The following is a 23,496-nucleotide window of genomic DNA, read 5'->3' as shown; positions in this document are numbered from 1 at the left end:
TAAAAATTTTGAACAATACAATGAAAACCATAAATCAGAAATATTTCTGCAGTTAATGGTTCCAGGTATATGCAGTATATGAAGATTATTACTAAGAAACTAAGTACAAGAGGGACAGTGCTATTTTTCTCTGACTATGAGAAGGTTTTTTTTCTTGTTTTGTTTTTTGTTTTTTTGTTAACTGGATGTCTGTGCTCAAGGAAATCAGGCACATGCAGCAATCAGGAGAGCAAGCCACAAGCATTTGCAAAACTTCAAGAACACACGGACTACCACTATGTAGATGCAAGGTTGGCTTGATGCAACTTCTGTGTTCCTTTAGGACAGTAACAATGTCATTATCTTGCATGAGGAAGCTGAAGCATAATTCAGACCCAGTTGCAGAACACCATCTCAGGAAGTGATAGATATTTCTTCAGGCTCACTCGTCATTTCTCTTCAAATAACAATGGGACATCTTACAGATCTTAAAATGTGCCCATGATACCTACTACATAGAACCATAGAGCCAGACACAGGCTGCTAGTGTTCATTCTGGCAATTGCAGCACGGTGCTTTCTATTCGTAGCCACGTTGTTCTGTATGTGCTTTTGCAGTGATGTTTGTTCACAAAGCTTTCCAGGGAATTGCATGTTGATCAGACTGCAAAAATTCTGATCTGTTTATGCAAGAAATGACAGCATCAACCAACGCAGACACAGGGTGAGAAGTTTTATATCATTTCAAAAGAAACTTCATACGCATCTCTACAGCTCACTTCAAAAGTAACTGTGGCAAGAAAGTCAATAGAGAAGCATCTTTTTGATTGTCTGAACTCTTCTATGTTCTCTCTTCCCAAGTTTTCACAAGAGGGAAAAGATCCACTTAAAAATCTGTTAGGAAATCTCACCTACATGTAAAGCAGTCTGCAGAGAACAGTCAGTCAAAACACTATCAGGCCAACTCTAAGTTCTCAGAAATCTTTTCTGTATTTTTCTGAGACTGCTATTGAACAAAATCTGCCCCAAATTCACCAATGCTACAAAGGCACAATGCTAGAGAAGCCAATGGACAATTCTTGTTTAAAATGCAGTTACCAGAAGAAAAGATTATGTACAACTGTGTTCTCTGATTCAGTATTTCATGGCACTGGGCCATGTGAGCTGGAATAATCAGTTCTTACGTCCTGCTTCATGTCTGCACATTTTTTGCCTGTTTCTTCAGCAATCCCCACAGCCTGCTTTGTGTTTCCTCATACACACCAACACTTGAAACTTGGAGTGAAACCTCACTTTCTGCACAGGGACCAACTTCCTCATCTGCCTGCCTAACCCTTCACAACTTATTATTCGACAAGGCCATTCCATCACATTTGTCCTACCACCGTTCTGTAAGATGTTATGAGTACTCAGATCAGGTGTTTTTTAAGGTACAGATGTATTCCTTGTTAGCTCCTGAAAGCTTGGGAGAAAACAGTAGAAAAATTAACAGAGTACTTCATCTGTACACTTATTTATTGGAAGCTTTCACTGGAAACGTTGCAAGTATTTTCACATTAAGCAGAATGGCAGCCCAAAGTGTAACAGTGTGTGTGACCTGAACAAAAAGGTGATAAAAACAAAGAAAAACCATCCAACATACTGCCACTACTGTTTTGTTCAGCAGTTCTGACGAATGACTAATTATAAAATACACTAAAGTCTTCTAAAAATAAAGTTTAATATAAATACAAAACCAACAGAGTTAAAGATTAGATTAAAGACTAAGTTCTCTACATTTCTAGATCAATTTCTGAAGAGTACAGCCTCTTCATTTACAGTTTGCCTTTTTTAAATGGAAAAAAAAAAAATGCCCCTAGCCTGCTGAATGCAGGAAATCATTAGCTTAACATCCATCATTGCATTCTCAGAAGATGGTTACACAAGCACACATCAGCATGCAGGCTAATTTTCCCCCTCCACCTTTAAACACCCTTAAAAACAATTCTCTGAAAATATAATTTAAAACAACATTGACACGTGACTTGGAAAAGCTGCCCCAAGTCAGAAAAAGCATATTGCACATTACCTGTACTGCAGTCCTGAGATCCTTAGGGAAAAAGGACAGTCCAACAGTATTGTCTTCAAACAAACACACAATTGTGGTTGCGTATCAAAACTAGAAGTTTCACATTTCAGAAGTCTGTTTCTTGTAAATACCTACATTGCAGTTAAACAAACAAAAACCTCTACAATCTTCTCTGATCTCAATCGAAAAGGGAACATTTGGGTATCTGGCAGTAGGTGCATCTCATTATAAAGTAACATGATCTGCAATTCACCAGCTATATTTTCCAATAGAATCAAGGTGATATTCAAGAAAACTAAGTCAGGATCGCCTAGTGCTGCAACTAAACCAATTTCCCAATAAAGTTAACCAGTTCCCCATCTCTGCCCACATTACCAGCAGTTCCTCTGTCCTAAAATTGAACTACTGCCACAAACCGTTTGAGCCCAAACTACGAAATAACTGAAGGGACTGAAGTTTTTGAGAGTTTTTCAAAGAAAATTTCTTCTTAAATCCCTGATAAAGCTTGTAAACAGTTTTACTAACTGTAATCTCCAGTCTCAAAAAGCAGCAGCATGTTTAAGTTCTAAGATCATTTATGCTTTTTAATGTTTCTGTTGCTTATTTTTTTTTTCAAATAAGCAAAGGCAGAGCGGTGTTCTGTGTTCAGTAGCATCACATCTTGTTTCCAAGATAATTTTAAGTCAAAGATTATTTGATAGTCTTCCAGCCTTTGTTCCTTTCATTATGCAGTCTTACTCCTGCATTGTCACTCCAGTTCAAAGAAAATTGAAGTGTTCTATGCATCTATTTCTGCAAAAACAAAGAGCACCCGCATTTAAGTGAACACCATTTCAGGGCACTTTTTGTAGAAGCTTCCAGTAGTATAAGCCACCACTGTTCAAAAGACACATCCCCGGGAGAGAGAGAGCACTCTGTTTTCAATAACATCCTCTAAGAACATTGCTACTAAACCAAAAATTCGAGGAACACTCTAGCCTGAAATAACATACAAGCTTTCAGCCAACTCAGATCAGTGAGTCACGAACTGAGAACTAGAAAGCAGTAATCTCCACAGGGTTGCTATGCACGTCTTTCAAAGTTACTTCACATGAGGTATGTTACTGCATTTCTGTTTCTCTTATTAAGAGAGAAAGGTACAATCCTTGGCAAAGGCACCCAGCTTCCAGTGATCAATGGATCCAGATCCACGTCCTGTGGATGAGTAAGATGTACGGATTCTGTTCCTTCACGGTTCTCATTCAGATACACATTCCGTATCACTCACAGGGTCTTTTCTTTAGTTTTCACTCATGTCACCTTATTCTTGCGCCGATATTTATCCATCAAAACACCCAGCTGGATACGAATGGCAACCGCTGAAATAACTACTACCACAAGCCATGGAAATGCAGTGACTGGGCTCTGTTCCTAAGGCCACCTGCACAGCAATAGGCATTTGGACATGCAGAGTCTGGGCAGATGGCTGCAGGTTGGTCTGAAGAGCAGCATAGGGATGCATTGAGCTGTCAGCACTCCCAGCAATCAGAGTGCTGGGTCTGTGTGGCTGTAAGGAGTCACGATAAGCAGAGCACAAATCCTGTACTGGCGACTGGAAGTGGGAAAGACTAGCTGAATGCTGGGCTAAAGGATGATAACTGGATTGCTGAAATAGAACTTGAGTAGTGGCTTCATGTCTCAGGTTTTCCATTACTTCCTGCTGCTGATGTTGGATTGTTACTTCCTTTTTTATATTACTGGCTTCTTTGATGTCATTCTCATAATATCTGAAACAAATAAGTTAGATTCATCAACAGGGAAAATTCACAGAATTTGCATATACCAAAATTTCCACCCATTAGGCTTTTTACCCATAGGTATATATGATAGTTCACATGTTCACAGTTCATTTCTAATTACTCTGATGAGATCTTCATATCTTAAGAAGGCTTATGAATAATTTTTGCATCCCAAGTACATTTACAATTGGACTTGCTATAGAAAGTTATGAGACCTTGAAGTCCACAGCATGATTTTCTTAAAATAGTCTGCGTGGGTTTAAGTGCACAGCTAAGAGAAACACAGGAAAAATCCTGTAAGTTACCAGGAGGAAACACGTTCACACATTTGATGATCATTAGGGTCATCAATCAGTAAAACAAGTTGCTCAGTGAAACTGGAAAATCTCTGTCCTTAGATAGCAACAACTGACTAGACAGTGCTCCAAGCAGTCTGGATTCAAAGTTCAATTGGCCCCACTTTAAGGAAAAATTCTGAAGTCCACCATCATTCTATGGATCTTTCGCGTTTTCTGTTGAGATTTGTATGTGCTCACATGAATCAACCAGTACTGACACACTGCAGTCATGTCCTTTACTGCAGAAGCAGCAAAGAATAGTCCTGAAAAACATCTCCCTACTGTATTCCCAGTGTTGGAGATACACCGGTGCCCCTCTGCAGCAAGATCTTTATGGGTACAAGGAGAAAAGAAAAGAAAAAAAACTTTCAGCAACCATCCGTAAAAGCTTCCATCCAATGGCATGGACAACCAGTACAAGATGAAAGGAACAATAAATTGTGTGCCATTCTACAATGCACGTACTGTTAAAAAACAGTATTTAGTGAAATGATCCAATTTTTCCATTTTATTCCTCTCCCCATACTAAAGCTAGAGATTACCAGTGTAATAGCTAAAAGCAATAGCTATAATTAAGCTCATTAACATTAACAGATCCTTTTTCCTGCGCATTTTTTGTTTTGTTCTAAGTGAGCATCAACAACTTGCTAAGAATGCCAAGAGGTTCCTTGCATTTTGATCTTACATGAGCATCATTTCAATGCACTGGGCAAGGTGCTCCCAGGAGTAACACGTGAGCAATTCAAGCTGTGTTGTCCAGGCAGGAGAAATCTGCATACAGATGCGTGAGGCACACACAGAAGCCGCAGCAATCAGAGATGGACGAAAATGAAGGAAACTGTGATCTACAAAGGAATAAAAATAGCATGGGTTATACTCTTACTGATCACTGCAGTGAGCCTAGTAAGTAGTACATGGCAACACAGGACAAAGTTAAATCCTCAACTTTATTCCACACCTCTCAAAGTAGCAACTCACACCAATGAGAATTCTGTCAGAACTGGATGAAGCTTTACTGAAAAGCTGTGTGCTACTGGTGCCTGGAGGGTTTTGATTAAAAACAACAAACTATGAAATATATGAAATGGACTAACTATGCCAAAATTTTTAGACTTGTGTCAAGTGAACTGATGTCCACTACTGACAGTCACATACATTCACATTAGTGTTGGAATTTTAAGAATACTGCAGATTATTGCCTCTCTCACAGGCAGATATTGGAACTGGTGCTGCAAACCAAATCACTATAAGCTCAGTCTGTGCGTCGTATCATATCACCACGTCAGCACAGCATCCTCAAAAACATAAGTGAAAAAAGTCATACGTTAAACTGCATTCAGTCATGTCTACAACTGACAGCAGTTCATACTGATAACCATTTCCAGTGGTCTTGCCAATTAAGAGTTCTGAGATGAAAAAAATGGATCTCTCATTTCTGAGAAGAGGCGAGACTAATCTGCAAGGAAAGGACAACTAATTGCCATCTGAAATAACTGCCAAGTGGCACGCTGGTCTACATAGATCATTTTGTACAGTCCATATAATGACAACTTTTAAAACCCTTCTCTCTTCCAGATTTTTGCCCTTTGGCAAATGGAAGATCATTCTAACATAAACTAAGTCTCTTACCTTGCACTGAAAAATCAAGGAAATAATATGCATATTTTTCCATAAAAGCTTTGACTTTGGTTAGTGAAGTGATTGGCCAGCCGTTGTGAAGATCATTCTCACCAAGAGATGCATAGAGGTAGTAGTCAATGTAGTGCGCTGCTGTTGGTATGCACAGGTTCCAGTTGAAGTTTTCCAGAAGCAGCATTTCCATTTGAAGCAAGTCTTTCTTGCTCAGTACTACATTCACATTGCACATGTATGCCAGGTTATTTAAGTGCTCCAACTTTGGAACTTTATCTTCTTTTTCTTCAAATTTACCTGCCAAAAAAAGATGGTTTTCATCTAAGGTACATCATAATGATGGAGTGTCAAAAAGCCAAAGAACTAGAAAGTCTAACAGTGAAAGGCACTTTCTACAATGGATGAAAGAGAGATAAGAGAGTGCAGGGACACAAGTAAGGGGAAAAAAAAAAAAAAAAAAAAAGGGAAAAAGACTGGTCAACATGTTCCCATATCATATATCATTATTATATCTAATGTAGTTTTGATGCCAAAACCAAAATAAAGATTAATTCCTTAGAAGAGCTGGACTGGAGAGCTGGAACAGTACAACAAATAGAAGTTTAATATTCGTGATGCTTCTGGTTTTAAGAACACTTGTTCACAGAAAAAAGTATATTTTTGAAACTGGGAAAGCCAAATCATTTACTGCAAGTTTAGATGTTCATCTGTATTTTGCTCTTTAAGCATTTTTTTTTTGTTCTCCAGAAAGAGGTACCTCTTCTTTCCATTCATCTTAAATTAGGTCTGTTGTATCCATTTAACATTAACATTGTCACTGAATGTTTGCTAAGAATTTAACAGAAGCAGATGCTACAATTCATTAGCATTTTTATTCATGGCAGAATGCCTGGCATTGCAGTCAAGGAGGCTTATGCATTTCTACAAAGGAAGCAGAACAGGGAGAAACTGATGTCTTTTCAAGACAGTTTTGTACTGAATGTAGGGTTTATACATAAGGTTTCAAAAGTAAAATAATAAAAACTAACAAGTCCGTATTTAAAGAGGAAGTTGTCTACTAGGTTACAAACCTTCTTGTATTTAAGTTTTTGAATGAGCATTAATCACATTATACTCTGTTAAGCCTTTTCATTAAAGTTGAGTTTAAATAATTGAACAATCCTCAATTTTAAATGCAGATGATAAAAATACCAGCCGTAGAGATCGGAAAAAATACTGTAATCATAGCTGAAGTTGACCACTACTGATTTATATATATGACTTGCAATCATAGACAGGTCATGTATAGAAGTTCCCAAGTTATGACATGAACTGTGCATCCCACCACAAGCTTTTTGGAGTGTATTATACCCTTGAAGAGTCAACAAGACTAAATATGATACAGATCTTTGCTTAAATGTTTTTCCACTAGAAAAAAAACCAACAGTTTTTGACAATGAAGAAAATTTAGAAAGATTTCTTTAAATCTAAAGAAATTTAAAAATTTCTTTAAAGAAATAAAAAAGCTAATATAAATTTAAATACAAAACAAACATACTAAAACAAACTAACAAACATGACTGGGATACCAGGACAGAAGTCAGCATGTTTCAATTGCTAGAGGTTAAGTCATGGTCTAATCTTGATTGATGCTCCTGAACGCTTCCCTCCATCATTCTTGGTCACCAGGCATCCTAACCACAGTTGACTTTCAGGTGCTGCAAGTAAAGCAGTGAGGGAGACTGCTGGTACTGGTTTACCAATTGCAAACTGGATGCTTGGCATACTTTAGACAATCAAAGCTCAAAGTATCAGGTTTATCCTGAGATGACCAGAAGCAAGACATCAGATTGACCCTGCCTTTCCTTTACATTATCTCGATGACACAATTGACACCTTCCTGCTAAATGCCACTTCAGCTTACTAAAGCGGCACAAAACTAGAAAATTCTGCAGAATCAGTGATTTTATGTGCCAACAAGGGCAGCCATTCCCAGCAAAGTAGAGATACTATCATTTCAGCCTGAGCAGCTATCCCGTCTGCTACAGCTTCACCCAGGGATGAAACCCATGCCCTTCACAAGGGCCAACATCTACCTGGACACACATTTCTCACCATTCTCTCACAAAATCTCAAGGACCTCACTACTTTGCTAGCCAGAGAGAAGGAGTTAAGAATTCACAATAAGCCAGGACTAATAGTATTTGAAAATACACGAAGTGGTGGCTTATCTCTCTTTTCCTGTTTATTCTCAGTGAGTTAAACAAAAGCATCACAAACATTTTTCTGCTAATGGGATTAGTTCATCTTCTCTCAACCTCCGTATAAATCTTGATCCACAGCAGGAGAAGCCATTTCTGTCTTTTCATAAGTACACTAATGAACAATTTAATAGATTGCTATAGAACTGGAGGTACGATCTGGACTCTGCAGTGCTACAAGAAATGAGTAAAACCTAAAGTATGCAATGAGTGGATTTCATTATTGGATTACAGAAATATGTTAGTTTATACTTTTGTGTTTCACAACAGATTTCAAGAGGCCTTCATACCAAGGTAATTTGGGTTCCTCATTCCCATTATGTGTTCCTACATCCATGTTACTAGCAGAACAGAGGACAGAAAATTGACTCTTCTTCTCAAGCTACACATTGAGTGAAGTTGAAAGAAAGTTTAAAAAAAAAAAAAAAAAACACCACTATTCAGTCATGTCATCTCTCTTGTAGTCATTTTAGAGACCAGTTTTTCCTAACTGGAAGCAGACTGATGAAAGGCATTCAGTAAAGCATGAAGAAAAAAGGCAGCACAGGGAGGAGGAAAAAAAAAAAAAAAAACAAAGATCTAATACTGAGGGAAAAAATCTCCTTTGGGTATCAATACTGTCCTTTGGGTACGGAAGCTAAATGCATATGCTACAAAAAAGAAGAGGTAAAAACCCTCAGGCACCACCACCTTTGCCCTTGCTGTTTCATAATTTCTCTTTGTTCCATCCTGTCTTGGAAGGCCTCATTAGCTAAGGTCACTGAAAAGCTAGTAGTTGTACATTGTAGCCAAGCGATTAACATAAATAATTCCCATAGGATTAGCCGAGAGCATGCATTTTTAGAGTCCAAATAGCTGAGCAAAGCCACACCTTTTTCTGATTTGCATTTACTAGGCTATTGAAACAGCAGCAGTGTCTAGAAGCAGTCAGTTTTTCCATAAGTAGCTAGAAAGTACTGTCATTTTGTACAGTAAAACGTGATCTCAATTTTTATTGTTCTCAAAAGAGACCAAAAAAATACAGAAATGGCAGATTTGATACTGCCAGGATTTTGCCTACTAGTAACAAAGTGTTCCTTCGCAGCAAATGTAAGGAGACCTTTTTAAATTTGCAGTTACCAAACCAAAATGACATAGCTACCTAACATGCCTTGCTCAAAAACTAGCAAGAATCAATCACCAGTAATAACAACTTTTTCCAGTGCTGCTTAAATAACACCCTTGCTGAAAAATTCAAACTCATTTGGTTAGGTGTACAGCTATTTTAAAGTATACTGTAGTTATTATTCCTTTTCTTCTTGAATGCCCATCACCCACAAGAGACTCTTGCTTCAGTGATTCTCCCATTGCCTCCAAGGGAGCCTCTTTTTTTTTTTTTGCCTCTCCCATTGCCTCTTTTTTTGAGAAAGAGATGAACTGAGGAGATGTTACCATAATATTCAGAACATTCTTGTCAATCTAAAAATAATTAAAAACAGTACTGTGCCAGCAAATTACATTGAAAGATCTTGCTATCCATTTAGGATAGCAATTCTATTCAACAAAATGTTTCCATCTTGATTTGTTATCTTCAAACCAGTTCAGATATCATGGATATGAAATGTACTAAAAGCATTATAGAGCAGCCACTCCACCATAAAAGAGCACAATAGAAGTCAAAAACAAAATACATCTACCGTAAGAAGTAGACATTCATTTCCTGTTCTACCAGTGAAAAAGCCCTAAAAATTCAGGAGTCTGTGTACACACATTCATAAATCTTCTCAGTAAACTCGAATTTAGAACTGTTTAAAAAGAAAAAAGTTGAGAAGAGAGAAGATAACCCCCTCCTTTTTATTTCCACCCCAAAAGGTGATGTCAGTCTGATACAGAAGCTTAAGGAATATACCAGCAGAAGGAGAAAAACCACGGCACAGCTAAGAAACTAAGAAGCTGTGATTATGACTTCTGTAAGTTGCAGTTCCTTCCATCTTTCTCACTCAACCTTGGAAATTTCAAAAAGTCAGACCATAGTTTGGGGAGAAGATTATCAGCATGGGAGTGTTAGAAAGGTACTGTGTCAAAAAAAGGGCAAAGTTTTTTTTGATTTCGCAGAATCACAGAGGGACTTCTGGAGATCATCTAGTCCAAACCCTGCTAAAGCAGGCTCCCTACAGTGGTCACACAGGGAAGTGTCCAGCTGGGTTTTGAATACCTCCAGAGAAGACTCCACAACCCTCTTTGGGCAGCATGTTCCACTGCTGTCACCCTCAAAGTAAAGACGTTTTTCCTCACGTTCATATGGAACTTCCCATGTTTCAGTTTCTGCCCAGTGCCCCTTGTTCTGTTGTTGGGCACCACCAAGAACTGCCTGGCTTCATCTACTTTGCTCCTGCTCTTTAGATCATGAGTGCTCAACCTTTGGGCTTACCTGAGCCACATATGAAATACACAATGTAGTTACTGTATACAAGTAACAGAACTTATTTTTTGTGTTTTTATTAAAATGTGACATCAGTTTTTCCAGTAACATTTCCTTTCCTCCCAGATGGGTTTCCATTCACCTTTAGATTACCGTGAACAATTACCATTCATTTTCAGAATTAATACAGAGGAAATAACTGTTGATGACAGTAAAGTTCAAAGATTTCATAGCTGTTCTGGGGGGGCTGATGTACCCGGCAGGAATTTCCAGAGATCATCTGCAGTTATCACACTGTGCATACCCTGCAGAAGAAACATACATATTCCAACTAGAGAACACTTAGATGATTCCAGGGACACCCACCCACGTTCCTCTCAGCTGCAGCAAGTCCGGGCTGAACATGATTTGGCTGCCAACACAATCTGTTTGGAAGAGCATCATCTTCCCACTCTCTCATCTCTTTTTGCAATTATTTCCATAGTAGGAGGCACTGTCACCATCCAGTTTCCTAGATGGGGAAACTGATGAGCCAGTTAAAATGCTTTTCTAGAACACAGCAAGAGAAATCAGCTCCAGCTAACTAAAAGACAGCTGTGATCTGTGACATGAGAACACTGCTGTTGTATGCTCAAAGATGGATGACAAAGTTGGTAAGAGGGGAAAAAAAAAAAAAGTTTGAGATTCTTCAGATCCGAGAAGCAAACCTGAAAACTAAATAAAAGTTGACAACAATTTCTCTGAACTTAACACAACTGTCCTCAGTGTCCCCCAACAAAAGAAAGAAAATCCATCTCCCCCACACTTACATCGGAAACGTCACCTCTCACTACACCTCATCTTGTCTGTGGTCTGCACACTGTCATTAACCTCCTGCCTTTCTCTAAGGAAACAATCAGAAAGAAAAAGCAGAATTTCTCAAACGGTGTTTATCGTGCAGAATTATCTTCTGATAAACACTCAATAATCATCTTGAGCGAGGTAAACACCATATTCCAAAGAACTGAACCTTACTTTTATGAAGATGACTGTTTGCTCTCAAAAGTTATTAATATATATTTTACTAAGTACAAGTGTCTTGCTACAGACTGAAGAGTATTTCTGCTGCAATCCTTTGCTGAACAAGTAGGCAACTTCCTAATTATTTGCAGGAAGTCCTAATTATTGCATTTGCAGTGAAAGGCAAAAAAAAAAAAAACCAAAAAAAACCAAACCAGTTATATTTGTTGCTATAATGAGAAATATCAGGTGACTATAGTATACCATTTATTCTACTTCTTATTTTGAAAATAAACTAAACCCAGGAATTCCCATTTGGCATGAAATGTCTTTCCCCAACTTGACTTTCACCAGTTCAAGCTACATGTACCAAAGCAGAAGGTCCTTATTGAACATTAGTATGGCTCAAACAACGAACAACAGAGCTTACTACATCTAGAGACTCTCCAGATTTAAACACTTTGTGTAGACAAGGTTTTAGGTATTAATTTTGTGCAAAGCTGCTTTGCTTCAGTTTTTAGCATTTTGTTTCTACACCTTGGTAGGAAAGCTAGCTTTACAATTATAGACTTTTCCCCTTTCTTATAAAGGATGGTTCCATAATAGGATATAACGCTGCACTGAGCTAGTGTCAGGTTTAGAAAGACCCTCATACTCATTAGCTCACTAGGCTTGGACTTGACCCCTGAATCAAACTGCCTTTAAAAAGAGAAAAAGTTAAGAAACATTTTCCTCTTTCCCTCCAATACCATCATGAGGTGGTTTGTCAACTTCCTTTTCCTTCGCGGTTTCTGAGATGATCTAAAGCTGCATTTGACTTTGGCCCCTTACTTAAGGACAGCCTTAAACTTTATTTCATTTTAAATCCTAGACGCTACATGAACCAGTTGTGCAGCCCTCCCAGTCTCATACAGGAAGGCTCTACTCAAGATCTTACCATTATACCAAATCTGACAACTCATAAGAAGTTCGAGGGCACCAATGCCATCCTACCTGCACATGTAAGTTATATCTATAAATCTTTCCTGTAAATTCAAAAAACGTCACTAAAAAGAACTGCTGAAGCACCAATTTTATGGCAGGGATTAGTAGGAGAGGAGAATGCTCAAAAGTATCGGGTTTAAAGAAAATCCTGTTCTATATTCTTTATGGATACTTTCAACCATGTACCTGGAAAATAAATCAGCATTGCTATGAGGCATCTTGCAGTTACAAGGTTACACATACAAAAATGGAGTGTTCAAAATAAATGAATAAATAAATAAATAAATAAATAAATATAGGAAACAGAAAGAAAACACCTCAGCTGGGATTGTTTTCTGCCAATCTTCTAGTCTGAAGGAGCTCATCAAAGGTTCAGGTAAGCAGAACTTCAACAGCTCTTCCAGACTAAGTACCACTTAGTCTGCAGTAAAACCGCACCTACGGAAACTATTTCAATTCCTCTTTCCTCTGATTTTAACTCTGGCTTTTCTGCAACACAAGCAAGCATCTATCCATATAACTCATCATCTTTTTCTAGAGTCAACACTGCGGATGCTTAAATACACTATGTGCATATTATGGTAAAGTACAGTTCGTTGTTACCGTTATCTCTGCAGATCAAGCTCTTCAGGGCATTCCCCATAAAGAAAAGTGTTAGCAAACTTGTACCTTGATTCAATAAACACATAATATCACATTCTTTCCTCAGCAGATCCATTCTGGCTCTCTCTCTCTTCTCTCTTTTTTCCTTCCTTTTTTTCTTTTCTTTTTTTTAAACCTTAACCAGTATAACTGCCTAGAAGTTTCCAGCCACTGATGCTGCAGTTTGCATAACTTTTGTTGACTACAACAATAGCACGCTGCTCTGCCTGGCTCCCATATGGCAGGATAATTTCCTAGTAACCTAGAAACAGAGTTTGCAAGTCTGTAATTCCTTGAGGCACCAGCCTCACTTTCTTCCACTTGCACATCACTGCCTGCAGAGATTTCAAGAAAGTACTAACCACAGTCATTCAAGATCATCTGCCAAATGGATGCCAACACCAAAACTTCCATTTCATAGTAACGAGTAGGAGCCCAGAACAAGCAATATGCATTCCAGTACCATCAACATACCTACTAAGTGCCTTCGGATGCAATTTTCCTTTGGCCCTTGTACAAGAGAACTCTGATTTGCAAGGAATTGATTATGCCCAGTGATCATGACAGAGGCACAGATCCAAGGACAGCTCTCCAGGAGAAGCTGTATTACTCTCTACTGCTAATTCTTCTTTAGAACTAAACTCCCCCAATCTTGCCATCTCCTTTCCATTACTCCCTTATCTTCATTGCCCCTTTTCACCAATCCAACTTCAGGTACCTAAACTTCCTCCACACACTAACACCATCATATGAATGTGCAGAACAAGCTGTACAGTCAAGAAGAATTTAAGACTACTTTAGTTCTTTCTGTGGACTTCATTGGGCTTTACCTTAAGTACATCATAGAATAACTGAAGTTGGAAAAGACCTCTAAGGTCATCCAGGCTAACCATCCACCTACCACCAGTATTTCCAACTAAACCACGTCCCTCAAAACTATTTCTAAACATTTAAAGAAAGCAATTGGGAGTGGTTATCCTGTGCAGTTTTCTGTGTTAAGACATGCAAAGAGAACAACCATCTGCTAGAGAAGGGAAGAAAAGCCACAGTAAATAAGAGCCAACTTACTTGCTAGGAGAAGACAGGCAAATGAAGCGACATACAGTTGCTTGACACTGATATCATAGCGATCCATGAAGAGGTCCAGTAAGTAGATAGCAAGATGCCGAGCTGTAGGGCAGAGACTGCAACGGTTGCTGAGGACGGTCAAGAGATCAATGAAGTAACGGCGCATCCCAATCTGTGGTGAATGGGCCTTGTACAGAGGCAGGTTACGTTCCTACAGGGAGGGAAGAGAGGGGGGTAAGGAGGAAAGTACTGAAACATCCCATTGAACCATCAGGAATCCCTAATGCTCTCCACCTGCTATGGAAAACGTAGCAAAAACAGCACTGTGATGGAAATCAGGGCTGAATTACTGCATGTTTAACAGCCAATTAACTTCTAGTACTTCAGTCATACTGCACTTTCACCCAGGAACAGCTTGTTATCACTTCCTACAGAACACCAAACTTCTTGGCCATGAGAGCTGTCCCTTAAGGACTTTATTTTCTTCACCACTTCACAAATTGGGTTATTAAGTACTTTTTCATAAGCTAGAACAGCAAGATAAATTTCTCTGATAGTGCCTCTTCCAACTTACTACATTCTATACCAAGAACCATCCAACCAACAAGCACCCCACAGGTCTGTAGCATGAAGAATTTCTAATATTAAAAAAAAGCCATTGTGCACAGCTGCAATAAGTAGACATTAACAAGAAAAATAATGAGAGACTTGCAATTACGGCCAATTTAAGCATTTTTCATGCTGATGTGTTTCAGCAATATAAAAACTAACCTCTGAACTTGCAAAATGTTTCATATGTGATATAGAAATTTTAGTTTTAAAGGCAGAATTATTGAAGTTTTTTTGTCTACCTATGCTATCCCTTCACCTGAAAGCATTTCATACAGATTTGTAGCCACATTGTGAGGGAGGGAGTAAAGATCCTGGGGAACACCCACAAGCAAATGCCACTTTAGTGTTAAGCAGCCAGACTTAAATTGAAATGGACTGAATGCATGTGGGTAAACATAGATAAAAGCAAGCAAACTATATTTATTTATTTATTTATATATATATATATATATATATATATATATCAACATGGTGCACATCAGTAATTCAGATTCCACTTTTAGATCATTTTTGTATTGCATGCATTTGAAAAGGAACTAGAATCTGCATAGCGCTGTGAGATAAACGTGTCTTATAGCAGAACACAAAGTAGTGCATAGAGCAGTAATTCTACAAAACAAACACAGAGTTGAACAGGTGAGATCAGAGGAAGCATCCACGCTGGTGTGCTGCTTGCAGAAGGGCACCTCCCTGCACAGCTGGAGCAGTGCCTGCCCACACTCTCCCATCTCCCTGGAGGAAGCATTCCGTGAGGAGGTTCAACTTGTCAGGAGAAAATAGCTGCACAGTCAGGCTCAGAGGGGTGCACATGACTGGAAACCAGAGAGGCTTGTTACCAAGAAGCAGCTCACAAAGACAGCAAGCTGGGCACTGTTACAGATGATTGCTTACCAGCCCTTTTTTTTTTTTCCCTCTGAGCTGAACAGACACATGCTGCAGACAAGCAAGGAGCCCTTTGAAACCTGGAACAACCTTCACTGGGGGATTATAAAAAATACCCCTTCTTATAAAGAAGGGAGGCAATGGAACACGACCCCCACATTGTTTTATGCCCAAAAACACACCATAATGCCCACCACCACAACCACCTTACATACCAGGATATCAACCCATCAATAGGACACAGGTTGAGAGCAAGAGTTCATAGTATACTCACAACCTAAGCATTCTGGAAGAAATTATTTCACAGTGAAAAGAACTGCATTTGTGTTAAACGTCAGTACAAAGTCCAAGCTATGATAAGATCAGGTGGAAATTCAATCTCTAAAACATTTTTTCTTCCTGATGACTAATAGGAATGTCAAGTTTTACTTTTTGAAATGTTTCTGGCTTACAAACAGATCTCCCAGCAAAATTATGCTCTCTAGATATATCAGATCTCAGCATATGTATTTAATATGAAACTTCCTGCATGGACCAGAGTTATGGTTGGCAAGTATATAGTTCCTACACAAAGTGAGAAGCTCTATAAACACAGCTATTGATATGCATTCCTTTCCTCCCCAACCTCCCCTCACAGGGTTATTTAGCACCAGTTCTCCAAGAAAAAAATTACTTCTTTGAACACTAAAAGTGTAACAGACCTTTGTTACTTTAGGGATACTGGTGCACAATCAGCAGCTAAAAGTCTTAGAAGAAAAAAAAAGTCTTTCAGGAAGCAAGAATAGAATAATTTCCCATGCTTAGAATTTTCCTCTATCTCCAGTAAAGCAATAGAGAAGAAGCTAGGAGCTCTGCTGTCTGCTGGTCCTTTCAGATGCTGCTGCTGCTTACCTCATGCTGCTCACTCCTATCTCCCTCCACCACCTGGCTGTGGCTGCTGGCAGCCAATGCACTGAAACACTGAACATGGCAGCATGGGCTCTCATGCAGCTCAGGGCTGACCGACTGAGCTCCTTCAACAGTTACTGGTCAGTGTCTCAGCTAAAAGCCTCCAGGCAGGCAGAACACAGCGTTTGGGATGATTGCCACTTATCACGTTTTGAGATAACTAAGGCTTGCAAGAGTGAGGTTGTGCTGGGCTGAAAGAGAAGCAGCTTTAAAGGCAAAGTCAATTATAAGCTGGCTCCTATCAGCTTCAAAACCTGACCTTGTAAAAGAAGGGAATTGGTGTAAACATGTTTAAGTGGTGCTAAAGATGACAAATCTTCAGCAGTCAGAGCTGAAGTGTAGCCAGGCTCAGGGAGTTCCCAGGAGGTAACCTGACTGATTCCTGCACTGCTCATTGACCCAAAGAGCCAGACTTCACCTATGGGTCAGCTGGCTTCACAGTAGGGCTGAGCAAACCCTTCTGAGCCACCCCAGAGGAGATGCTGAGCAACAAGCAGAGTAAGTGAACCTCATGAAGTTTAGGCTCCTTGAGCTGGACTAGCCAACCACAACTGAAGAGGAGAGGAAGGAAATTGAGCACGATGATGTCCTCCAGCTCTCCTACAGCAGTTGCTCCATGCCCCACTCAGTGTGGTCAGAGCACTACACCATAGTGCTTGGGTGTTCAATACAGTAAGAAGTTGCATCCCATTTCCTTTCAGCACAACTCCTCCTCCCCAGATTTAAAGCCAGTAATAAACTGACAAACAGCAGAAAACTTGCAAGTTAGCAAGTGATGTGACATTACAGTAATAACTCCTACTAAGAATGATCAGTTCTCAGAACAAAAGTGAAATTCATCAACTCGCAGACTCCTCAACAAAGGAAAAGTGAGCTTCTATGACAAACATTCCTCAGGTTCTGACATTCATAAAGATGTTAACTGAATCTGCTTCTCTACCACATCTTCAGCCTGGCTCTGCTTTCCCATAGATGAATCATGCAGCATCCCCTGACTCCCTGTGGCCATGCAGGCTCAGAGAAAGTCAAAGATAAGTGACAGTGCAGTGTTCTTCAGGTACAGCCAACAGGATGCATTTCCTCTCACAGCAAAAATGCCTCCAAAATAGCCAAACTTGCTTTGTCTGGGCAAGCACGAGCCGTGCTGTCTTGTAATACAGGCTAATCTTTATACCTGTTCAAATTTACAGTGATTAAGGTCAGTAGAGGATTCAATGTGATCTGTGGTATGTAGACAGTTAAATTAAGATTCAGTCACACCATTAAAAAAAAAAAAAAGCATCAGAGCAGAACCATATTTCAACTGTGCTTAAAATCATTTTGATCTTATTCAGCCCTTCAGCATCCTTACAGCAGTCTGAAATTTTTGAAATTTGAGGGAAAACCAGACTGCTGTTGTGCTTGAAAAATGCATCACTTCCTGTGTTTCACTGTAGTGTATTATCAAACATTTCATTAAGACCTTTTTACACAATTCAAAGCATTCAGAATTCAGCAACTGATCTGTGAAGGATCAGAGAAAGAAGTGTGAAAATCAAAATTCCAACTTGAAGGAAGGAAGGAAAGAAAGAAAAAGGTCATGAATAACCATGTACTTTACCAGAACACCTGTTCCTTTCAGCTCCATGCATATGCTGCCATCTACAACATAAGCAAGCTACAGCTAGAGGCCAGTAATGCTATTGTCACTGGTTTAAAAAAAATAATCTAGCTTTTGAAGTGAACAGATTATGCTTTGTTGCTGGACTTCCAGTTTTGGGAAAAGCCTGATATTAGCAAGCCTCAATGCCTTCTAACACCGTCTTTTCTTACATCTGATTCAAAGTGGAAAAGCTCATCAGAATGAAAGGTTAATGCTTTATCCTCTTGATTAATTGAAGTGAGAGTCCAAACCCTTTTGAATGCCCCAGGTATCTGGTTCCCCTGAAGTTCTCATCTACAGTTCTTTAAAAAAAGAAAACAAACCCCACACCAGAAGCACCACCTGCACAGTGCCCCATTGCCTTCCCTCTTCTGCAGCACAGCCCATGGGGCCCGCGCCAATCCCACCTTCAGGCAGTGCCAGGCAGATCTGAGCACATCGCACTTCCATCAATGCTTGCTTAGCGTTGAAGGGATCACAAGTTTTTAAAATAACAAGGACGAGTGGATTCATTGGCTGGAAGACAAAACAGTGCCTGTTACATCATGAACTGATGTGATGCACCTAGAGGAACTCACCCAGACATATTTACCACTTAAAGGACTGTTTGCTTTCAGCAGGAAGAAGATCAGCGCTCCTCACAGGGAGTTACTTACAGACATTTGGACCGCCTTTAAAGAGATCACATTACAATATTAACTTTTTAAATACATAGAAAAGGTCCTGCAAAGTTCGGCCCTGCTCTGAGAAGCCATGCAAGAGATGAATAAAAAGGAAATGCAGACAGATCCAGTTATTCTCATTAATTGCAAGAAATGAACATATCCTGAGAGGAAACAGCCCAACGCAGTGCAGCAACAGGAGAGGAACAGCAACCAGACATCCCTCCATTTTCTGGGACATTCACACTGCCTTCTGAAGTACAGGATTTTCTCAAACACCAAAAACAAACCACCACACACTGACTTGTTACTCTGCTTTTCACACTTACCGAGTATTTCGAGCTACTAAAGAAGAGAGCTTTGTAAAGGTGCTGCAGGAGTTCCATTTCCATTCAGAAAGCTCAGACTTTCAGCGTGGGGCAGCAGCCCGGACCAATCAGTACCTTTCTATTATCACCTATTTCTGCAATGGCCCTACGTTATCACAGCACTGATATTTCATAGTTGGACAATTCAGGGGCTATTGATTTCCTCCACATTGAGACGGAGCCTTCAGGGAGCACCATTTTTCAGCTGTCAGAATGAGAAGCCAGGTATAGCCCACACATTCAGCATCTGCTCTCATGCAGAACGCATCCATCAGAACAGTGCACAACATCTGTCACTAAGCAGCCAACTTCTAAAAAGATTAACAACAACTTCCATCCAAGGGGGTGGGAATTACACTTCTTGCAGTTAACATAAAAACTTGGTTGTTTCCATTTGCATCTCAATCGCTTCTAGTGTTCTAGGAAGAGCTGCATCACCTTTCATTCCTCACCTTAAACAGACTTAAATATGTACTTAAAAGAAGCAGGACAGCCTGCAGCCTACATTTCAACATCCTTGACAATTACTAAATAACTTTCCTCTCATACTCACATGCTCCAACTAAGACCTGTTTCTTCTGACCAAAGACACAGACCGGCCCACACTAAGACTCTTCAGAAGGCACCTTAAAGCAGGGAGGTCACTCAGGCTGAAGGTACCACTGCATTAATTCTTCACATCCCATCATCAATAAGGCAATGCACTAACAATGCACTGACACACAACAGCTCAAGTGGAGATGCAGCTACTGAAGCTTATTTTCTCTACACGTTTGCCACAGGCATCCTCAGCCCATGCTCACAAAGCTGTCAATGCTCATCTTCCCAAACTTTGTTGTCTGGTCCTTTTGAGGAGATTTGTGACATTCTTTTTAAAGTCCTGGTGCTTCTGACATTGAAAAAAAAAAAAAAAAACTCAAAAAAAAAAAAAACAACTCAGCAATACACTTCAGAGTAGTTTTTGCAGGATATTACTTGAAGAAGGAAACAAAGAGTGAACCAAATATTAGTCTTACCACCTGCAATTATTTTTTCTCGCTACAGTGGCACCCTGGATTCTCCTTTAGTACTTTGAGAAGGAAAGAAGTCATCCTTGTAAGGTGGGCAGAATTAGTATACAAAGTGCCCCAAACCTTCCTCAGAGCTGAGGAAGTGCAGCCCAAAGACCCTTCTCCCTCTTTGAGGGTTCTTTACATCATCTCAGCCGGCCTACACCCATAAACAAAGGAGAGGTTTTAGGAACCTAGAGTGGCAAGATGCATCTGGAAAGAAGTCTGAAGAATGAAATGGTTGTTTAAAAGGCAGCAGATACACTGAATTAACAAACACACCAGAAAGTTATCCCCAGCCCCTTCACACCCCAGCACTGGATGCCCGCCATTCCTCCCAGCCCATAGAAGGGACCTGGCCCACTCAGAACCTAGACCTGGGAACACTGCATCACCTAACACCATTTATTGCTCAATGGCGGTAATGAACATCCAAAGGTAACTTCATTACCCGTAGCTTTGCTAACATCAAGCTGGGTTACATACAGGCAGTCACTATGTTCTGTGGACTGGCTCTCGTGCCCAACCACCTGCGTTTAGGGTTTACTTCTACTTACTACTTTGGAAATCTACCTAAAGAAACAGCAGCTTTAATTTTATCTGCCTTCAGTAAAAGTACGCTAAGTCTTAAAAGCAGTGCCTGACTGTTTTGCTTACTGCAAGACGTACAGTTGGCTTTCCAATCAACGTGTAAACGACACTGAACTTCTAGAAATAGCATCTCATGCCCATTTGTGCACGTGCCCGCTCCCGTACAGCCCTCCTAGGCACGACGTCCCAAATCTTAGCGCTTATCCGTGTGCAGAGAAGCAAAGCCGTTTCTCCAGATCCTGCAACACGCTGACTTTTCTTTCACAGGACAACACCCGCATCCTCCCAGCGTCTAATAGAACAAGTCCCCACCCCGGCTAAGTTACAGAGTCACAGCTACCGAAGAGCCGCAGGTTCTCCAGGCTGCCGTTCGCTCAGGGCTCACTTTGAACAAGTTTCGATCGGAGCAGCGCCCGGCAGCCCCGCTGAAGGCACAGCGCGGTCACCGCAGCACAGCCCTTCTCCTGGGGAGGGCACAACGGAGAGCAAAGCTGAGGGAAAGGAACAAAGCGGGAGCAAACCTTCGTCCTCAGGGTCTGATGGATGTCTGCCGCCAGCTCCCCTTTCCACCACTGCTCCTCCATCCTTTTTCTTCCCATCCAGACAAAGCTCTGGGAGGCGGACGGGGCACCACCGGGACGGAGAACAGAGCGGAAGAGCCGTTTTCGCCGGCCCCCGCACCTCCCGCTGGCACCGAGCCCCCCCCGCGCTGACCGCTGCGGCCGCCCCCCTCCGCAGCCGGCGTTCGGGCCGGCGGAAGCCCCGCGGCCGAGAGGGGAGAGGAGGGGAAAGAAGACAGCGGGAGGACCGCCGCCCGTCCGCCGGCGCGGCTCTGGGGTTAATGGGCTGTAATTAACAGCTGCCCGCCCCGGCGGGACGCCGCCGACCCCTCCGCGCCGCCGGCAGCGGCACCTGCGCGCTCCTGGGGCCCCGCGGGGGGAGCGGATCCCCCGCCCTGCAGGCGCGGCACCGACGGCACGTGGCTGCCCGGCTCCGTGCGGGCAGAGCCGCTCCTCGTGTTGGCGGCGGCGAGCGGCGCTCAGCGAGAGTCCGCAAGTGTGGACGGGAGGCGCGGGCTTTGTCCTCGTTCTGTGCTTCCTCACCTTCAGTTACGGGGACGTGCAGGCGGCGTGACCTGGCTACAGTTTCAGCCCAGATGTCACCGCTTTGCCGCGGGGCCCATTTCCACATCCCAGCTTGACGCTCGAAGAGCCCAGGAAAAGAAGATCACCATACAGCCTGTTCTCTACCAAAACCTCACCGCTGATCTGTTCAGGATGAAATTGCCACAGTGAGTTCCCCCGGCCTAGCAGCAGCTTTCCCTTCTTGGGAATTAGACCCCAGTTTCAGCATTCGTTTTTGGGGGCTTTGTCTCTCAGTCGTCCTGCACAGGACTTTGCAAAACAAACAAAAAAACCCTCATGAGATGTTTTCTTCTTTGGTTTCCAAACAAACAAACAAAAACAACACAGAAAAACCTGCATGTTTTGCTTCCATCAAAGTTACTATCTTGGTTGATTTTACCGTTCCTAGGAAAATGCTTTCAGGATCAGCAAAGAAAAGCTGCTGAGCGGTTACCGGTGAAAACATCCCCAGTTGTTTATGATCAGCTTTCTGCCTTGGCCCTGCTGTAAAAGCCAAGCAATGAAGTTAAGTAGCAGCGCCCATTAAACCCGCAGATAAAAGCTGCCACCAAGTGTCCGTCAGAAACAATTTTCCCCTATTTTCTTTCAAGTACATCTAATTACGCCACTGTCCCTTAAACAAAGTACTTGAGTGCCCTAATTTAAGCAACGAAACCACTTTTTTTTTTCCCCTCTTTTCATGTAAAACTGAATACATACTTAAAAACGTGTTGAACGGCAGTCTGAGAGTTTCCTTACAAATAACCCATGTGATTCATACAGCACTGTATTCAGTTGCTATTAGGTTTTTTTTTGTTTTTTTTGTTTTTTGTTTTTTTAACCTCTAGGTTATCTCAACACTATTATCAACTTTAATACTGTTGAATAATATTGTTCTAAAAATTGAGCTCAGTTACAGTGTAATTTTTCCATCTGAACCTTGGGACCTTTCAGGACAAGCACACATTCAGATACAATGGGTACAGCCGTGGTTAAAACACAGGCTTCAGCCACATCAGAACTGTGTGTATTAAACTTGCGAGCAGTTTATCAAATAGTCTGAAAAAGAACAACAAGAACAACAACAACAACAACTCGCAGGAGAATTCCTGAAGTAAATAGACTTAGTGAGAGTTACATTCTTTTAGAGAAACTTCATGTGAATCTATCTACGAATAAGGCACGGCTGGGTAAAGCACAGGTACAGCCACTGAGACTTAAGTGATGCAAACCTAGTTTCAAGTCACTGATGTCATCAGCTTTATGGAGGTTTTCTTTAAGAATCAGTTTAAATTGAGCAAATCAGCAGCTTTCCCACTACCCCACCATTCTGGACGTTATAGCAATAAAATGCATTCAGGATGAATAAAGTTACCCAACAATAGCTAAGGTACAAGCCTTCAGTCTAACAGACAGGGCTCAGGCAACCTGTATTTCACCTGCTGGCACAGCGAGCTTCAGCTGGAAAAGAACACAGTGGAAATGCTGCA

The 23,496-nt window shown here is 41.0% G+C and overlaps 1 protein-coding gene across 1 annotated transcript; it reads right to left on the bottom strand.

Annotated features, from left to right (window-relative positions):
* Nucleotides 1-1,525: 1,525 nt before the first annotated feature.
* CCNJL (cyclin J like) lies at nucleotides 1,526-22,116 on the bottom strand. Its single transcript, XM_042880588.1, has 6 exons — nucleotides 21,857-22,116; nucleotides 21,404-21,714; nucleotides 14,129-14,339; nucleotides 5,792-6,091; nucleotides 4,848-5,007; nucleotides 1,526-3,812 (listed from the first exon to the last, which is right to left on the bottom strand). The coding sequence occupies exons 1-6, from the start codon at nucleotides 22,071-22,073 to the stop codon at nucleotides 3,365-3,367; spliced, it is 1,647 nt and encodes a 548-aa protein (XP_042736522.1). The 5' UTR covers nucleotides 22,074-22,116; the 3' UTR covers nucleotides 1,526-3,364.
* Nucleotides 22,117-23,496: the final 1,380 nt, after the last annotated feature.

Source organism: Lagopus leucura, unplaced genomic scaffold (assembly GCF_019238085.1).
Source record: "Lagopus leucura isolate 7727_CA_CO unplaced genomic scaffold, USGS_WTPT01 Super-Scaffold_100027, whole genome shotgun sequence".
Lineage (NCBI taxonomy): Eukaryota > Metazoa > Chordata > Aves > Galliformes > Phasianidae > Lagopus > Lagopus leucura.
The sequence above is the reverse complement of the archived record's forward strand: the minus strand, read 5'-3'. Positions and strand labels throughout refer to the sequence as shown.